Source organism: Callithrix jacchus, chromosome 8, assembly GCF_049354715.1.
Source record: "Callithrix jacchus isolate 240 chromosome 8, calJac240_pri, whole genome shotgun sequence".
Lineage (NCBI taxonomy): Eukaryota > Metazoa > Chordata > Mammalia > Primates > Cebidae > Callithrix > Callithrix jacchus.
The window spans coordinates 52,597,002-52,613,785 of record NC_133509.1 but is presented as its reverse complement, the minus strand read 5'-3'; the positions used below and the strand labels follow the sequence as shown (position 1 = coordinate 52,613,785).

Here is a 16,784-nt window from a genome sequence, read left to right as displayed (position 1 = left end):
AGACCCTGACCCTGTGCATGTGCCTAAAGCAGGCACACAGTTTTTATGTGTGCCTGTTAGTTTGAATTTGTGATACTGATCTGCTTTTTGTCCTTGCTGACGGTTATTATATCTTAATGGGTGAAACACTGCTCTCTAATGATCCTTGTGTATATAATTCTTGTGGTACAGAGCAGGCAGCAGAGGACCACATAAAAATGTTTGCCTCAATTTCCCTGCAAAAAAGAAGCCCAGAAACCAGACTTGACCAAGTAACAGATTTTTAAAGGTAAAGGAACCCAATAAAATTACCAGCTTTTCACAGCGTGTGTCTACTTCCTTTTGACATATTGTGAGGTGTAGGTGAAATATTCTAACTGAACTGACAGTGTGAGTGGGACAACTAAGGAGGGAGGGAGATAAAAGTAAAAACCACCAGCAATGATTGATATTGCAGTAGCAATGAGCTGTTGGGGTCTCCCCTTTGTGGATTTGACACTTCACCTTTCTGACACCATCTGCAGGAGTGTTGGTATAATGAGACCTATACAGATGGAACAAAAGCTAGGATTACTTGGAATTACTGTATCAGAGCTTTGGGGCTTGCTGTAAAATTGCATAGGCCAGTATTTGTTTATTCAACTTATGAGAGGTGCTCCTGTGTGCATACACACGCATAGAAGAGACAGAGACAGAAAGTGAGTGTTTTTCCAAGTGTAAAATGGAGGGAGAAATCTGATCCTAAGTAAATAGGATAAAGACTAAATAGGATTTACTAAAGGTAAATAGGAAATAGTTTAAAGACTGATTTCTTTCTACATGTGATCATTGTGGTCACTAATTAATTAGTTAACTAATTAACTGGGCTTATATAATAGCTAATAAGTTTAATGGTAAGTGCTTTCAAGAATGAATTAATCAGAGAGCATTCATTGATTCTCTAATATATTGTTCCAGTATTTTGAGAATCAAATTATCAGGTATGGATTCTGGCTCTCTAGGAACTGAAACTATATTTGGTGACTAAGAGGTGGAATTACATACATGCAAGGCAGTTCTCCTAGGAGTCCTAGGACTTGGTAGGTCTTTTAATTTTTTAGCCTTCTGGCTGATACCGTAACCTTCCCAGGCCAATATTATTTTTATTAGAAATAATACAAATAATTTAATTTCCTGAAGTTCTAGGCTCAGTATTAATCTCTTGGTATTGCTTCTTCTCCATCTGATTTTTCTTTTACTTTTTAAATTTTATTTTTAAGATCCTGTTGTGGAAGAGGAGAAACCTCAGTGGAATGCTTGGCGTTGGCCCTAAGTTCATATCTTTACTACTTCTTTTACCTGTCCTTTCCTCTCTACTCCATTCTTTTCTGAGTCTCTGTGGGACAGATCAACAGTCATGCTCATCTCTTAGACTCCTGGGCCCATTTCTGGGGGGGATGGTACAAAGCTCTTCCCCTAAAGCTAGGCTTAAAACCTTAGAGGAAAGTAGGTTTTAGACTCTACTTTCCTCAGTCCCTAAAGCCAGTTAGCAATATCACTATAATAATGCTCTACAGTGTCTTTCCTTTCTGCCCTATCCTTTCTGTCCACACTATTCAGGTTTTTGCTACGTCTTGCTCACTACAATAAATTCTAAAGTAGTCTTTTCAAATTTTTACTTTTTGTGTGTAATGTAACTTTGTCCAATTTACTCCTCTACTCATAACTGCTCAACAACTCCCTCCTGTATAATAAGTGTATTACATGTTCATCATGGCATTCAAAATTCAACAAGGTCTTACCCCAAACTATGTTTGGAGTGCACCTTTCCGGTCCCTTTAATTAAGTCTCTCTTCAAACCAAAATTGAACTACCTGCCATTGCCTAAACATTTCATGAGCCTGTTCTGCTTCTTCTAGCTGGAATGTCTTACATCCTTCCAGTATATGTTCACTGGCACTTACTGCAGATTTGCAAATTGTCATTGCATGGATTAATTTAGCTTAATTATTGATGATTAATAGATGAGTGTTTTAGGTGTCTGCCTGAAGCGATATAACAGTTGAACTTTTACTCATAACCCTTTTTTCCTAAGGGAAAACTTTTTTGAATAAGGAAAGATATTTTCCTTATTCATTCCCTAATAATCAGAAAACTCATTTATTGAAGTTAATTATTTTTGTTAGGGAATATTCAGGTAGGCAGTATGATCTATACAGAGTGTATGAGTTTGGGGCACAATTATATAACTGCTAGTCAAACCTTGATTTTTGGACAGGGTCAAATTGGGAAGAAACAAACAACCGTAATTCAGATACATGCCCCATAATATAAAGCTATCCCCCTTCAGAGGCTCTCTGGTTTCTTTGTAAGACCCTTTGTTTTCTTTGTCAAGAAGCTTTTCCTCCCATCAGCAGGACTCACTCTTCAGGAGTCCTATGGTATAACCACATCCAAAAACATTTATGTTATACCTGTTGCACCCCTGGTACTATGCTGGGAGACAGTTATCAAGATGCATAAGAAACTAACTGCTGACTGCAAGCCTCTCACAATCCAGTGGGGAAGGAAACTGTTATGGGACATAATATAGATTCATAAAATATACCATCTTCACCTTATGTAAAATATGAGAGAGGTACCATGGTAGGGGAAGAGATTGAGGACTTAATGATCTGCTGGTCAAGGGATGTCCTTAAAGGCCTTAGACCTCTGTGCCTTGGGGAGATGAAGAAAGGGAGAAAGTCATGGTGTGTTCAGGAATGGGGAATGACACAGTGTGACTGGAACCCAAGGTGCGTGGAGAACATGGTAGCAGATGACTTCGGAAGTGTAATTGAGGCTTAAAAACCAGGGAATGGGCTTAAAAACCAGGCTATGGAGTTTAGGCCTCACCTAGTATTTAAAGGAAGATATTGGAGGTATTTTAAGCATCACAGTAAAATTTTGAAATCTGTTTTTAAAAAATAATCTTGGTACATGAAGGATAGATTGATGAGAAGGATTGAAATTAGAGATAAAAATGTGATAATACAGACTTGGAGGTACCTGACATTTCAACACTTGATCCATTATTTTTTGTAATTAGTTATGTCATAGACCTTTCCTACTAATAATGCTTTCTGAAGTTGGGCCTCGAGTGAGGTTTTAAAGGACTGGAAGTGCTTCATAGTAACTGCTATCTGAAACACCTAAGAATTCTGGAAAGTTGGATTTATAGCACAAACCACTCAGTAGTTGTAGTTTTTATTCTCTAATTCTTTCCAGGTGTTAAAGGGTATAAGGCATTAACAAGCATTTAAACACATTTATGTATATATTTGAAATCATGATAGAAATAGCTCATACATACCATTTTGGGCTCATGCCATGTTTGACATGCTATGCTAAGCATACATCTTACATCATTTAACATTTTCAGTAACTGGTATTAGATCTGTTTTGTAGATATGCTGAAGCTCAGAAAATTTAACACATCAGGATCACACAGTGAGGGAATTTTGCTCTGCCCATTATAGTCACCTTGATTTTTTTATTCTGTACCTTGAATGTGTTCCTTCAGAAAAAGAAACTTGTCTTTGCAGTTGCCTCTCCCTGGGACATTACTCTCCAACATAGTTACAAAACTGACCTCTTCAGTTATTCACTTAAATGTCACCTCCCAAAGAAGTGACAGGGATCCTTCTGTCTAATGTACATTTTTCTGTTTTACTTTCTTCATAGTAAATTGTTATCTGAAATTATGTATTTACTTGTTTATTTTCTGTCCAATCTAGAATATAAATTTCATAAGGTTAAGTACTTTGCACTTCCAACTTAAAAGTCCACAGTATTTTAGAACAGTTTCTGGAGCATTCTATGCACATTCAATAAATATTTATTCTGAGTGTGAAACCATGTCTTCAGAACTCAGTCCCAGCCTCTCTGGGTGTTATTTTTCTGCTACTAAACACAGTTGAAGGGGCATGGCTGATAATATAACCTGAGGAACTGTGTACGTGGGCCCTAGACTGATTAACTTTTAAAAACTGAATATTTACTTATGAGGGAAAGAAATTCACTGGTCATTCTCTTTCTCATTAGTTAAGATTATTTGATTATATCTAAGCTTGTAGTTACATGTGTAGTTACTCAAGACGTGTGATTAGTTAACATGTCAACATGTTTGGTAGATTACTGTTTAGAATTTGACCATTTCTTATATGCTCATGTTGGCTAATTTTTATAAGAGAATACTGAGATTTACATAAAGTAGACACTGTTTCTGGCTATTTTGATTTTCAAAGCGCTAGACATTTAAAAATGCATGTTCTGACAAATTAGTGTACTGATATTATCTCCACAAACAAAATAACAGTTTTGAGAGGGCAAATCCTTTCTTTCTGTCCTCACACTACATTTTTCTTTGGTGGTTTTAGATGGGTCTTTATGGAAGTGTGATGTTCCTTTGTCTTGGAGAAATCCAAGGTAATTTATTTTGTCTATAGCATATTAACCACCTCTTTTCTCTCTGTTCCATGTGTGTAGGAATAGCTTGCTGAATAACTCCTAAGTTTAAGGAGGTGGACTGTGAAGTAATTTTGAGTACATTTCTTGGTGTTCAGTGAGGGTCCATGATCTTAGCTCAGTTAATTAGCTTTGATAAAATTGTATGAAAGGGTTCATGTGATTCTAAACCACAGAAGAAGCAAAACACCTCAAAAACAACCTGCCCCTTACCTTGATCCCCACCTTCTCAAAAACCGTGGTGTAATGGAAATGAACAGAATAATGGTTGACGAGCAAAATTTTAAGGCATTCTAAGTATCACTGGCTGGTTTAATAAAATTAATTAGCCTGCCATGGAGAAAATTTACTAGCGTGCTGCTTAATTTCACAATGTAAAGTCAGGGAAGGGAGGTAGGGTTGAGGGAGCAAACCTTATTAGTTTTGAATAATTATTTAAAGATGTGGACCTGCTTATTTCAAACACTTGGATAGCCAAATCCATTAAGGATTTTAAATCTCAATTTTTGCATCCCAATATATATGGGAAGGTACCTCTCTAGATGAAATCATTAGCATATTAGTGAACAGCTAAATTACTTCATCTTAAATAATACAGAACAAGTAGAATCCTAATAAAACCATGGGAATGAGAACCTGCCTCAAGACTGGCTCATGGGAGGTTTCCATAATCTTAATTTGCTATTGATGCAGTTATTGCTTTTTCTTGTCTTTTTAATCCAAACAAGATGTTTGCAGTGGCCGTGGAAAAGTGCCTGAAATCACATGCCTGAATTCATTTAATTTGCCCACACTGTCTTTTTCTCTCCTTCTTTCTGGTAATGGGCAAGAGTCAGTTCTGGTGCATTAGGTACTAAATCTCCTCAATTACCATCCGGGAAGAAAGATTTAAAATTGCGCTTCAAACCTACAAACTGATTTAGTTTTAAAGCACAAACACTTCTCCTGTGGAGTCTAAATTAACCTGCAGAAAGGACACAGAGGCTGAGGAATTAAACAAGTCAGAGCCAAGGCTCAGGCCAACCATAGGAACCATTTTGGTTTCTTTCATTTGAGACCTGTGGTGCGAAAGGAAGGGGAGCAAAAACAAGCTGAGAGGTACAACTTGTGTAAGAAAGTGCAATACTTTATTAATTGCTTGGGAGCTGGATGTGGAGTAAACATTGGTGCAGGGGACCTAATCAAATCCCTTATCCTCTTTTCTTTCTGGGTGCTTGGCAGCCATTTTCAATGTGGATGACTCCGTGGTTGATCTGGAGACCCTGGAAGCCTTATATGAAAACGTGAGTGTCAAAGACATATGGAGCTGGCATTTCCATATTTATCTTCCACCTGAAAATGACTGAGCCATTCATGTTCTTTGGTAGTAAGGGTTTTGACATGGCCTAGAAGAGATGAAGGCATAGAAACACAAGCTTGAATGGGACTGGATGTGAGAAGCACTAAGTTCCTAACTCCCACTGTGGTATCTAGACTGGTGATCTCATTGCACACTTGCAAGGGAGGGCATCTCAGGTGGACACCACTTATGAGCCCTGGAACCCAGTCCAGTCACTTGCTGGCAGAGTGAATGAAGGTAAGCTGCCTACTGAAATGACAGTGTGTACCAGGGTCTCCTTCTGCGGAATGGGACTGCTGATACCAGCTTGGATGATTACTCTTAGTCCAAATGAGCTGATGGTACTGAATGTGGAAAGGTGTCTAGAATGGTGGGTAGGTTTTGGATTTATAATGAGACACTCTTAGGTTTGAGGTCTAGCTGTGTCTACCATTGCTCTGCTAAGTGACCTTGGGCCAGTTACTTAAACTCCCTAATCTCATTTGATCATCAGTCCAGTGGGGATTATAGCAGGCTCTATCTGATTTTTTTTTAAATCAAATGAGCACTTAATATATGTAGCAGTAGCAATGTATTTTGAAAGTCAACAGGACTATACACATACAAGGTCTTTTGATTTGGGTTTTAAGTGGACATGACCAGCAGAATTATCAGGCTCTCTTGAGAAGATAACACAGCAGAGTCAGAATTCCCATGATTGTTAATTGTTTTGCTTCACTGACTGTTAGGATACAAAAATATAGATTGAACCACATTCTCTTAAGTAATAGTATTTCCCAGGAAGCTGTCTAGGGCTCTATAGTATGCTGTGGTCACTCAGTTCAAAAGATGATTCATTTCAATATTTTGTCCCCTGGGACCTTAAGTCTCTTACAGAAAATTTCCAAAGTCTGATATTCTAGGCCTGGTGGCATCACCAATTCCTTGCTCATTTTCACATCTTCTGTATGTATCAGGAGCTGCTTAGTAAAAGTGGGTGGGAACCTCTCACATTTCCCTTAGTAAAGCTTTCATTAATAAACCACAAAGTACACAAATAACAGGCCATTGAGAGCCAATTATGCACTTGAATACTCGAAGGTCAGCAAGGTATAGTGGCAGAAAGAGTTCCAAGTCTGAAGCTCTTTAACAGTTACTTAGTACAAGCCTCAGCGGAATAATCTGTAAAATAAAGATACAGTGGTCCTTGTTAAAGGACTTCGTCAAAGGCAGTACCTTCCAGATGCTATTTGTTGTTACCATGAGCTCAGGACTATGCACACGGTTGCCACTTGTTAGCTCACAGTAGAGATAAGCTGCATAAAACTGAAATAGGTGGATACATTGAGGAAGTAAGTAACAAAATGACAATATAAGTGGTACAGACAATGAATGTTTATGAAATTTGAAAAAAAGGATGATGGTGACTACAAATAAAAGAGCTGCAAGCCCATATAATTTAGGGCTGTTCTAGGGGTAAGGAAGCAAATTGTAAGAACAATTTGTCCCCAGCCTCCTTACAGGAGAAGAGACAGGATTCAAAGGTAGAACTCAAATAGCTGTACTTCTGTGTCCAGCTGCATGCACTTGTTAGGACCATTTGCATTGAATTTTAAACTTGAGCATGCATCAAAATCACCTGGTGGGGTTGTACCCCACCCCAGTTCTTGCGTCTAGGGTGGGCCAGTAATTTTCATTTCTAACAAGTGACAGGTGATGTTGTTGATGCTGCTGGTTTAGGAGCCGCACTTTGAGACCCACTGCCATTGCCAGAGTCTCACTGCCCATTTTTTTTGTTTTGTTTTCTATTTTGATACAGAGAGCCCAAGAGGATGAGCTGGTTAAAATAAGAAAGTATTACGAAACATCCAAAGAAGAAGAACTGAAGCTGCTGGATAAACCTGAGCAGTAAGGATACTTAACGCTTTTCTGTTTGGCCAAAAGGAGAACTGCAATTTCTGTCTTCTTGTCTCCCAGCTCAGAATAACGAAATCTAAATTGTGCAGTGAGCTAAATTACAACACCATCATTCCTGTGACCTATTGCATGCAGCAGGATGACCCTGCTGCTGGGAAAAGCCAGTGATGAGATTTGTGCTGTTGGCTACAGCGTCTCACCCGCTTCCCGCACCCCATGAGACTCCCCTTTCTTGTTCTAGCAACTTGTTAAATCCTCCTAGACTAAACATTTTTACCAAAAGGGAAACCGGAGGAAGGAAGAGGCATTGTTCTATTTAAGGTTCTGCTGATGTAGTTAAAAAGATATCAGAGTCACAGAATTCAAATTTATTTTCCTAAAGGTCATATCCAGTAAATGCAGCCTGAGTGTGCCAGCTTTTCCCCAAACTTCTCCACCTGCTCTGCCCAAGTTACATGTGGCTTTTTCTCAGCCTCACTCTGCACATGCTTGTTCTTCTCTCCACTCACTCTCTATAGCTGCTTGCTCTGTCATTTGCGATGCCGTTCCATAGGCTTTGAAAACCCAGCACTCCGGAGTGTAACTGAGTGACTCTTGGGGGTCTTGAAACCACAGATAAGTTCCTGGGGCTCTGCAGCCCCACACCCCTGCCTGGCTTTCCAGGGCCTAAGATCTGTGAGAATGTAAAATGAGTTCAGAGGACACAGGGGCTGCTTTTGTTTGTTGCTATCTTGAATTTTTTTTGGCCAATTCAGGCCAGCCCTCCCAACCTAGAGATGAGGCAAGTGTAGCAAAGGAAGCAGAAATGGAGTGATCAGATCAGGGTTACAAGTCAGCCCTAGAAGCATCCAAGTTTCTCTGGCTTGCACTGGGGCTTCCATGCCTTGTCCTTTGGATCCTCTAGAACAGGGGTCCCCAACCCCAGGGCCACAGACGGTACCAGTCCATGGCCTGTTAGGAACCAAGGCACACAGCAGGTGGTTAGTGAGCAGTGACCGACAAGCAAGCCAGCATTACCACCTGAGCTCTGCCTCCTATTAGATCAGCAGCAGCATCAGATTCTCATGGGAGCACAAACCCTATTGTGAACTGCACATGAGAGGGATCCAGGTTGCGTGCTCATGAAAATCTAATGATAATCTGTCACTGTCCCAACACTACTAGATGTGACCATCTAGTTTCAGAAAAACAAGCTCATGGCTCCCACTAATTCTACATTATGGTGAGTTGTATACTTATTTAATTATATATTACAATGTAATAATAAAGTACACAATCAATGTAATGATCTTGGATCATCTCGAAACCATCCCATCCCCCAACTCCAACCCCTGGTCTGTGGAAAAATTGCCTTCCTTGAAACTGGTCCCTTGCGCTAGAAAGCTTGGGCACAGCTGCTATAGAATACCTAAGTCCCCATGGATGCCTGGACATTTAGACTTAGGAAAACATCTCTAAATGACTAGGGATGGGAGTCAGGAAGAGAAATCTGGGTTTACTCAGTTACTGACAAACCTACATGATGGTTTTGGGAACCTTGGATGACTTGCTCTCACATGGAGCGTGGTTCAAGATCCTCCCCCCCCCCCCCCCCCCCCCCCCCCCCCGCATCAAATTGGTTTCTAAAGCCTAGGGATATTGTGAATCAAGTCAAATGAGGTTCCCCTGCTGTCTTGTTCCACTGACCTGAGACACCTTCCTTACCAATCCCTACCCTCAACTGATCTATGGTTTATTTCCAAATAAAACAAATTAATCCCTCCTAAGGTGCTAATGACTGAAAGTAAAGTGACTAATAATAGGATATTTCAACACTGACAAGGCCATGGGGATGTATTTGGGCACCGCCAGCATATCAAGCAATAGGGTAGTGCTGGTTATACTAAGTTACACAGTAATATTCTCCTCTAAGCCTGGAGTTGGCAAACTTTTCCTGTAAAGGACTAGATAATAAGTATTTTAGGCTTTGTGACTTACGGGATGTTACAGATATTCAAGTCAGCCATTGCAGTGCAAAAGCAACCACAAGCAATAGATAAACAAATGGGTATGGCTGTGCCCCAATGAAATTTTACTTAAGAACACTGAAATTTGAATTTCATGTCATTTTTTACATGTCATAAAATGTTAGCCTTCTATTGTTTTTTCAACAATTTAAGAATGTAAACATCATTCTTAATTCATGGGCCATACAAAAACAAGTGCTGGCCTGGTTTTGGCCTGTGGGCTGCAATTTGCCAACCCCTTAACCACCAAGCAGCCCTTGCTCTAAGCTATGGGAATGGCTGATCTGGTGAAATGAACAGGCAGGGAGAGATCATGGGTTTTTGCAACTGTCCTAATTATTGTTCTAATTGCCAGGACTTAGATAATGGTAGCAGGTAATTAACACATAACTTGTTTTCTCTACTGATGATCTAGATAGAAAAGCATTTTAATGTTTATAAATGGTAATTGTAATGGCTTTATGAACACGCAAAGCTGGCAAAAAGGACTGTCATGTTGTGCTGGTGAGGTGACATGCTTGGGCTCAGTTGCAGGAGGGTGAGGCACAGATAGGTGGGGGCCTTCAGACCTGGGTGCACAGTTCACCTTTGCTACCAATCTCCTGCACAAACCAGCATTTGTTTGATTTATGCCACTCTGATTCTCTGGCAATAAATCAAACCATTATTTTACCATTAACTCCAAGTGAGTCGACTATAAGCATGTTTTACATACTGGAAAATATGAATCATTTATCGTTTTAACGTTGCAGTTTCCTAAGAGTCCTGTGGTGCCCAGTCCTATAAATCAGAGCATGGAGAGGCTGGTCTCATCACTCACCTCATCAACTCTCTTACACCCCAGTGCCAGATTTAGAAAGCCATTCCCTGTAAAGGTGTTGTCTGCTTGGGACCAGGCTGTCTGAGAACCACTCCCTCTAGGGATAATTCTTGACTTTTCTTATGCTGCCTGGTAATAGTTGTAAGGTGAGGCTTTACTGGGTTTGATTTGGCCTGATTCACACTCCTTATGGCCTAGGGCGACAACACTATACATAGCCTTTTGTGATGTTTCATGAGGGTCCACAGCTGCTTTGGGAACCCCACACAGTAGGCTCTGTTCATGTACTCCTCCATCAAAGGATGCAGGTCACAACATTCACTTATGCTGTGTATTGCCTGTGTGCACATACACCTTAAGTAATACCATTCAGAAATTTAGGCATAATAAATAAAATGTCAGTCCCTTAAAAACGATGGGCCACATTGCATCATTCCACCTGTCAGCTGAGTTCCTCCTGTGGATATGTCACCCAAACAATGTGAGACACAGAACTTCTTTCATATATTAGAAGCCGAAGTTACAGTCCCTCCTGGAAACATTAGCATGTATTGGAGAAAGAAGGGAAGGATCCTGCATTTGTGGCCTCTTTTGGGAATATTTAGTCTTCTTTCTTTTTTTTTTCTTTCTTAATGAACCTAGAATGTAAAGTTAGACTAGTCCAAAAGGAACTCAATCCATAAATATTCCTAAGTACTAAGGCCCAGTGTCTAAGATCCCATGCTTGGGAATATTTGAGAGAGCTACTGTTTTTGCTCTTGAGGGTAGAGGATAAAACCGTAATGGAGTGGGACAGGGGAAGAGAAGATATTTATCAGATGCTTGCTTCACAGCCTTCAAAGTAACCTATACCTCTGGTACCTTGCCAAATAAATAAGAGAAGAGCTGTAGTGGTCTTTGTATGGCTGTTTTAGAATGGCAAGGGTCATAAAACCCTATTTTTTTTTTCCAAATTTGCTTCTTTATTATTTTGTATTTTCACTTTATACCAAGCATCCAAGCCAAAACTCCAAAGTCATCCTGGACTCTTCACAACATCTCTTCGAGTTAGATTACTCACGGTCTTGCCTTAGTAACTTCCTCATCCATTTGCCCCTCACCATTCATACCACAAGGCCCTCTTACCTTTCCTCTTGGAAGACTACAGCTGTGGTCCAAGAGGTCTCCCAGCCTCAAATTTCCTATCCCATCCAATCAACTGAGCTGCTGCCATGGAGATTTTCTAAAACAAAAAGCAGAAACTGTCACTTTCCTGTTTCAAACCCTTCATTCATTCAGAAAAAGTTGAAACCCTTCATTTTAGAATACAGAACATTATTTTAGCATCTGCCTTCTACTCACTTCCCCCACAGATACCCCTTCAGCCTATCATGGCTCTCTTGGCAGTTTCTCACGTGTTATGCATGAGCATCACAGGGCTCTGGGGACCCTAGCTGATACTGTCCCCCCATGACACTTTAGTGTCCTGCCTTTGGTTTTCTAGCTCCTCTTCTGGATCCAGTCCATCACCGATAGCACTTATTCACACTCCACAGTAATTGCTGAATTACTTCTCAGATTATCAAGAAGGGATTGTAAATTAAGCTCTGTTCCCAGGCCCTAGCATGGTCCCTGACACATTGTACATGCCTCATACATTCCTGAAGGAGACTGACATTCTTGGTTACTGATCTTCTCATATTAATTTTCAGTTCTTTCCAAAAGTAACATAAAATTCTCTTTTCTCCCTGCTGCAACTCTGTGTATGGGTTCAGGGCCCTTCTGCATAAAGAGGACATTGGAACATTAAGATGTTCTAAGACTTTTTCCAGTACAAGACCTAACCCCCATAAGGCCTTTAAACCTAGAGAGCCTTGCAATTCGATCTTACCCTTTATTGCATAAGATACATTTATAAGACTATGGTCTTCTCTCCTCATATCGGTCCTACACTTCCTCTTTTGAGACTATGAGTAACTATTCATCCAGCATTTCCTGCTTTTCATCTAAATCCTTTTAGGTGAGCTGAGGCATTGATCTGTATATTTTCTCATGTGGTATCTGTAACTGCTTGGCTCACTGTGTTCATTTTAAATGGGAAGTGTACATGAGACGTCCTGAATAACATCTTATGGTCACATTTGGAAGGGGAGACATGCAAGGCCCTTCTTTCAAAATAGCTCAGAATCTGAATAAATACATCTTACCAAGACTCATTACAAGACCAGATGCTCTCAGTCCTGTGAGCTTTTTATTTATTTTTTATTTTTTTTATTTTTTTGAGACGGAGTTTCGCTGTTGTTACCCAGACTGGAATGCAATGGCATGATCTCGGCTCACCGCAACCTCTGCCTTCTGGGTTCAAGCAATTCTCCTGCCTCAGCCTCCCGAGTAGCTGGGACTACAGGCACGCACCACCATGCCCCCCTAATTTTTGTATTTTTTAGTAGAGACGGGGTTTCACCATGTTGACCAGGATGGTCTCTATCTCTTGACCTCATGATCCACCCACCTCAGCCTCCCAAAGTGCTGGGATTATAGGCATAAGCCACTGCGCCCGGCCTTATTTCTTATATATTTGTAAAAATTGATGATACCCCTGATTTCAATCACAATCAGTGAATTGTTTAGTATTACATTCATAAAGAAGTAATTTACAAATTCCTATGAGTTTCTGCTTTTATACTACATCATATAATTTTCATAATAATGGGTCATTGAACTTTAAAACAAGACTGTGTTTTCTTTTATGAATATTCCTTGCTTTAATGGAATGTCATCTAAAAAATGATTGTGGATTATGACCTAGTTGTGGAATAAATACAAAATCAATTGATAGAAAGTTATTAAAACCCAAATCTCCCTAAAAGTAGAGGCGGTACAGAGAATATAAGCCAAGAAGATATCTTCAGGTATAGAAAGAAGTAGGCTCCAGCTTTGTTCCTATGTAAAACCGTTTATGGTGAGAGATGGCAAAAATTCCATGGTAATGACATTATGAGTTGACTAAGACTTTCAGAAATATCAGTTAATCATCATCTCAACTCCAGAATGAAATAAATGGCTCTTAGTGGATTCTTTCCTTTTCAGAATTCATGTCCAACTGTTTCCACCCATTTTCGTTTATACCCCTTCCTCTGGTGGTTGGCCTGGAGAATATGTAGCTCTTCCAACTCAGTTTTGCAAAGGGAACCAGTGCCCAACTGCTCACACAGTGAGCTACTGTGTGTAGGTCAGTACTCACCTTTAGCTTTTAAGATCTGTCTTGCCATATTTTTGAGGAAACTTTAGGTAGTCTACTTAATGAGTGCCTGCTTTGTTCTAAATACTGAGCTATAAACTATGTCTATATGTGAAAGTTAATGTGAAAAAGTAAACAAATATCTGTAGAATGTGATCATTATAGATGATTATGTAACTCATTGAGCAAAAATAGTAGCAATATCACTTCAGTAAGAGATTTTTTTTAAATCACTTGTCTGTAGACATTTGCCTCAAGTCTTCAGTTTGCTTAGCCTATATAAATACACCTTTAGAGAATGCTCCATTATGAGGGAGTTTATTGTATAATTTTTCTCACATGTTGAAGACTAGGGCTTTCCATTTGGGTTCAGTCTCTTGTTTGGGTAGCAGGAGATAGATAACTTGTTCAGTATACTTGCATTAACTTTCTGTTCCCAAAGGAATTTATATACCATACATTTATTCATCATGATAGAACCCCTTTAAAAAGTGTCCCTGTTGTCAGCAATGGTACCCATGCCCTTGGAATTCCTTGAGTCTACCTATCCGACATCTTTTATAGTTGTTGAGATTGTCAGATAAAGAATGTTCTCAAAGTGGATCTTTTTCAGCTATCTTTTTATTTTTCTTGTGACTGTATGTGAAGCTAGATGATTCCTTTTCTTTTTTACAGATTTTTACATGAGTTAGCCCAGATTCCTAATTTTGCTGAGCGTGCCCAGTGCATAATCTTCAGATCTATCTTTTCTGAGGGTATCACCTCCTTGCACAGAAAGGTAGAGATCATCACACGAGCTTCTAAGGTATGTTTGCTGTCTAATTTAAAAGATAGCGTTGCTCTGATTGAGAGTAAGGGAGAAAGTGGGAAAGAACACTGTAGTGCCATTATAGAAACCTTTTTAGACACAGATTTTATGTTTTTCTAAGTGTAAATTTGATGATTATCCTGCCTGAGAGAGACAGAGAGAGAGAGAGAGAGAAAGAGATGCACACAGAAGAAGAGGGAGAAGGAGGGAAAAAAATGACACTTTCACAGATTGCTTCTAAAAAACTCTGAATATCTTCCAAAGTACATACTGGCCACTGAAAACCAATCTAAATAGCATGATCTGTTTCCTATTTTACAATTGGGATTGCAGAAGAGATTTTGCTTTAGATCCATGCATTTGATCATCTGAAATCTGTCAACCTAATAAAGTAAAAGGATTCCAGAGACTTGATAAGTAAAATGACTGACAATGAGTCATTGGCAAATAAATTTTAGTTTGTTTTACTACACTGATGTTCATTATAAAGTTAAATTCTAGCACCTGGCTTTTTCTCACAGTTGCTCTTTAAGGACATGTTATTCTTCTCCACAAATACTGTAGTACTTTGTTCCTTATTTGGAGGCATGATTTTTTTTTCTCCAAGATATGAAATATTTCAATGGAGAAAAAATAAATATTACCAAAGTATAATTATACACTCACTAATAATACCTGAAAGGCAGGAGCAGATAAAGAAGTCTGCCTGGAGCTTAATTTTTCTTTCTTTTTTTACCCTGAAATAAAAGATGGGGGCAGAAGATCAATTAAGACTATAAAGAAAAATGTTTAAATTGGAAAATTTGTACTTGAAGTAAAAAATAGATAAAGGGAAAAACAAATGAGACAGGGAGCCAAAGAAAATTCTAAGCAGCTTGAAATTGTAAAGGTTAATAGAAATACAAGGACTTAATAAATGTAAGTTTAATAAATTTATTAAAAATGGCCTATGGCCTTAAAATGATTACAGTTTACCTCTGAAAATTATATCCAAGGATAAAAAAGAACATACTTTTTCTGTGTCTTCTCTGCATTTAACTGTATTGGCTATGTAGATAAATAGGCCTGAAATACATCCTCATAAAGGTAACCCCTTTTCTACCTAGAAGTCACCCAAGGCTAAGCCTTACTATGCCAGCTCCCTTTTTATAATGTCTACTTTAAAATAAGTATTAAAAATTAAACTGACTCAAATGAAAATATAGAACTATTAGTTAATCCTCATGTATTAAAACATGCACTGTTTATAATTTGTTGAGGGGGTAGAAAATAATGGCTGTTAATGTGTTTGTAAAGACACGGCTTAGTCAAGTGTGTTTTTTATTTCACTAACTGTTAATCCTTTTGGTACTAAGCCACCCAACAGCCGATTGAGTACTCAGTAAATATTTGTTATTGAATGAACATGGGTGCATTTGGAGTTCAGCTCCATAATGATTGGTGTTTGCTGTCACAGGGCTTGCTGCACATGAAGAGTGTGAAGGATATTTTAGCTCTCATTCTGGCTTTTGGAAATTATATGAATGGAGGAAATAGAACTCGGGGACAAGCCGATGGATATAGCTTAGAAATTCTGCCCAAACTCAAGGATGTCAAAAGTCGGGTATTTATTTTTCATAAGTTTCTTTGATTTGCCATTATTTTCCTTCTTTATCTTTAATTAAAAAAAAAAGTATTCCACATTGTTCCATGTATCTCTGTCCTCCCCCAAAACAATCATTTATATTAGAGCACGCATTTTTTCTTGCTTTCTTTTGACCTTTGAATACAGACGTTTTTATTTTTTCATGTTAGACCTTATTTTCAGTGATCTAATTCCCATTATGTGTATGTGTTCTCTGACATACACAATTAGGTATTGACCTGCTGCTCAATGAGAGAACAAAACAGATAGCATACAGTACCAGCATCCTGCAAAGGCTGGAGACTGAGTTTAGTGTTGGCTGCTAGTACTTTACTGATTCTTGAGTGGCAGAGCAATGTTGAATCACCAATTATTCTTTTGCCACAACAATTGGGCTGGGGTCTACTGTCAAACTCTGTGAGCCTGATGATCACTTGGCTCCACACCCCTGCCGAGCTACCTCTTTAGAAACAACCAGCCCATATCTAGGCATCCCATGGCGGGCAGGGGGGCGCAGGGAGGGGAAACACACAGGCAAATTAGAATTAGACCCAAGTGAACAGGACACAAAGGCTGCCTTGTGGGAGGGCCTGCTCCCCCCTGGCCT

The 16,784-nt window shown here is 39.2% G+C and overlaps 1 protein-coding gene across 12 annotated transcripts in view; it reads left to right on the top strand.

Moving 5' to 3' along the window:
• Positions 1 to 16,784, top strand: part of FMN1 (formin 1) — a 415,109-nt gene that overhangs the window by 268,313 nt on the left and 130,012 nt on the right. For all 12 annotated transcript variants that reach the window (XR_008474691.2, XM_078334424.1, XM_035259914.3 and 9 more), the window contains 4 exons: positions 5,686 to 5,747; positions 7,602 to 7,690; positions 14,421 to 14,550; positions 16,010 to 16,156. Coding sequence is in view for 11 of the 12 variants with exons in the window: in XM_078334424.1 (XP_078190550.1) it covers positions 5,686 to 5,747; positions 7,602 to 7,690; positions 14,421 to 14,550; positions 16,010 to 16,156 (428 nt within the window). In the remaining variant the exon portion in view is untranslated. The remainder of the gene's footprint in view (positions 1 to 5,685; positions 5,748 to 7,601; positions 7,691 to 14,420; positions 14,551 to 16,009; positions 16,157 to 16,784) is intronic.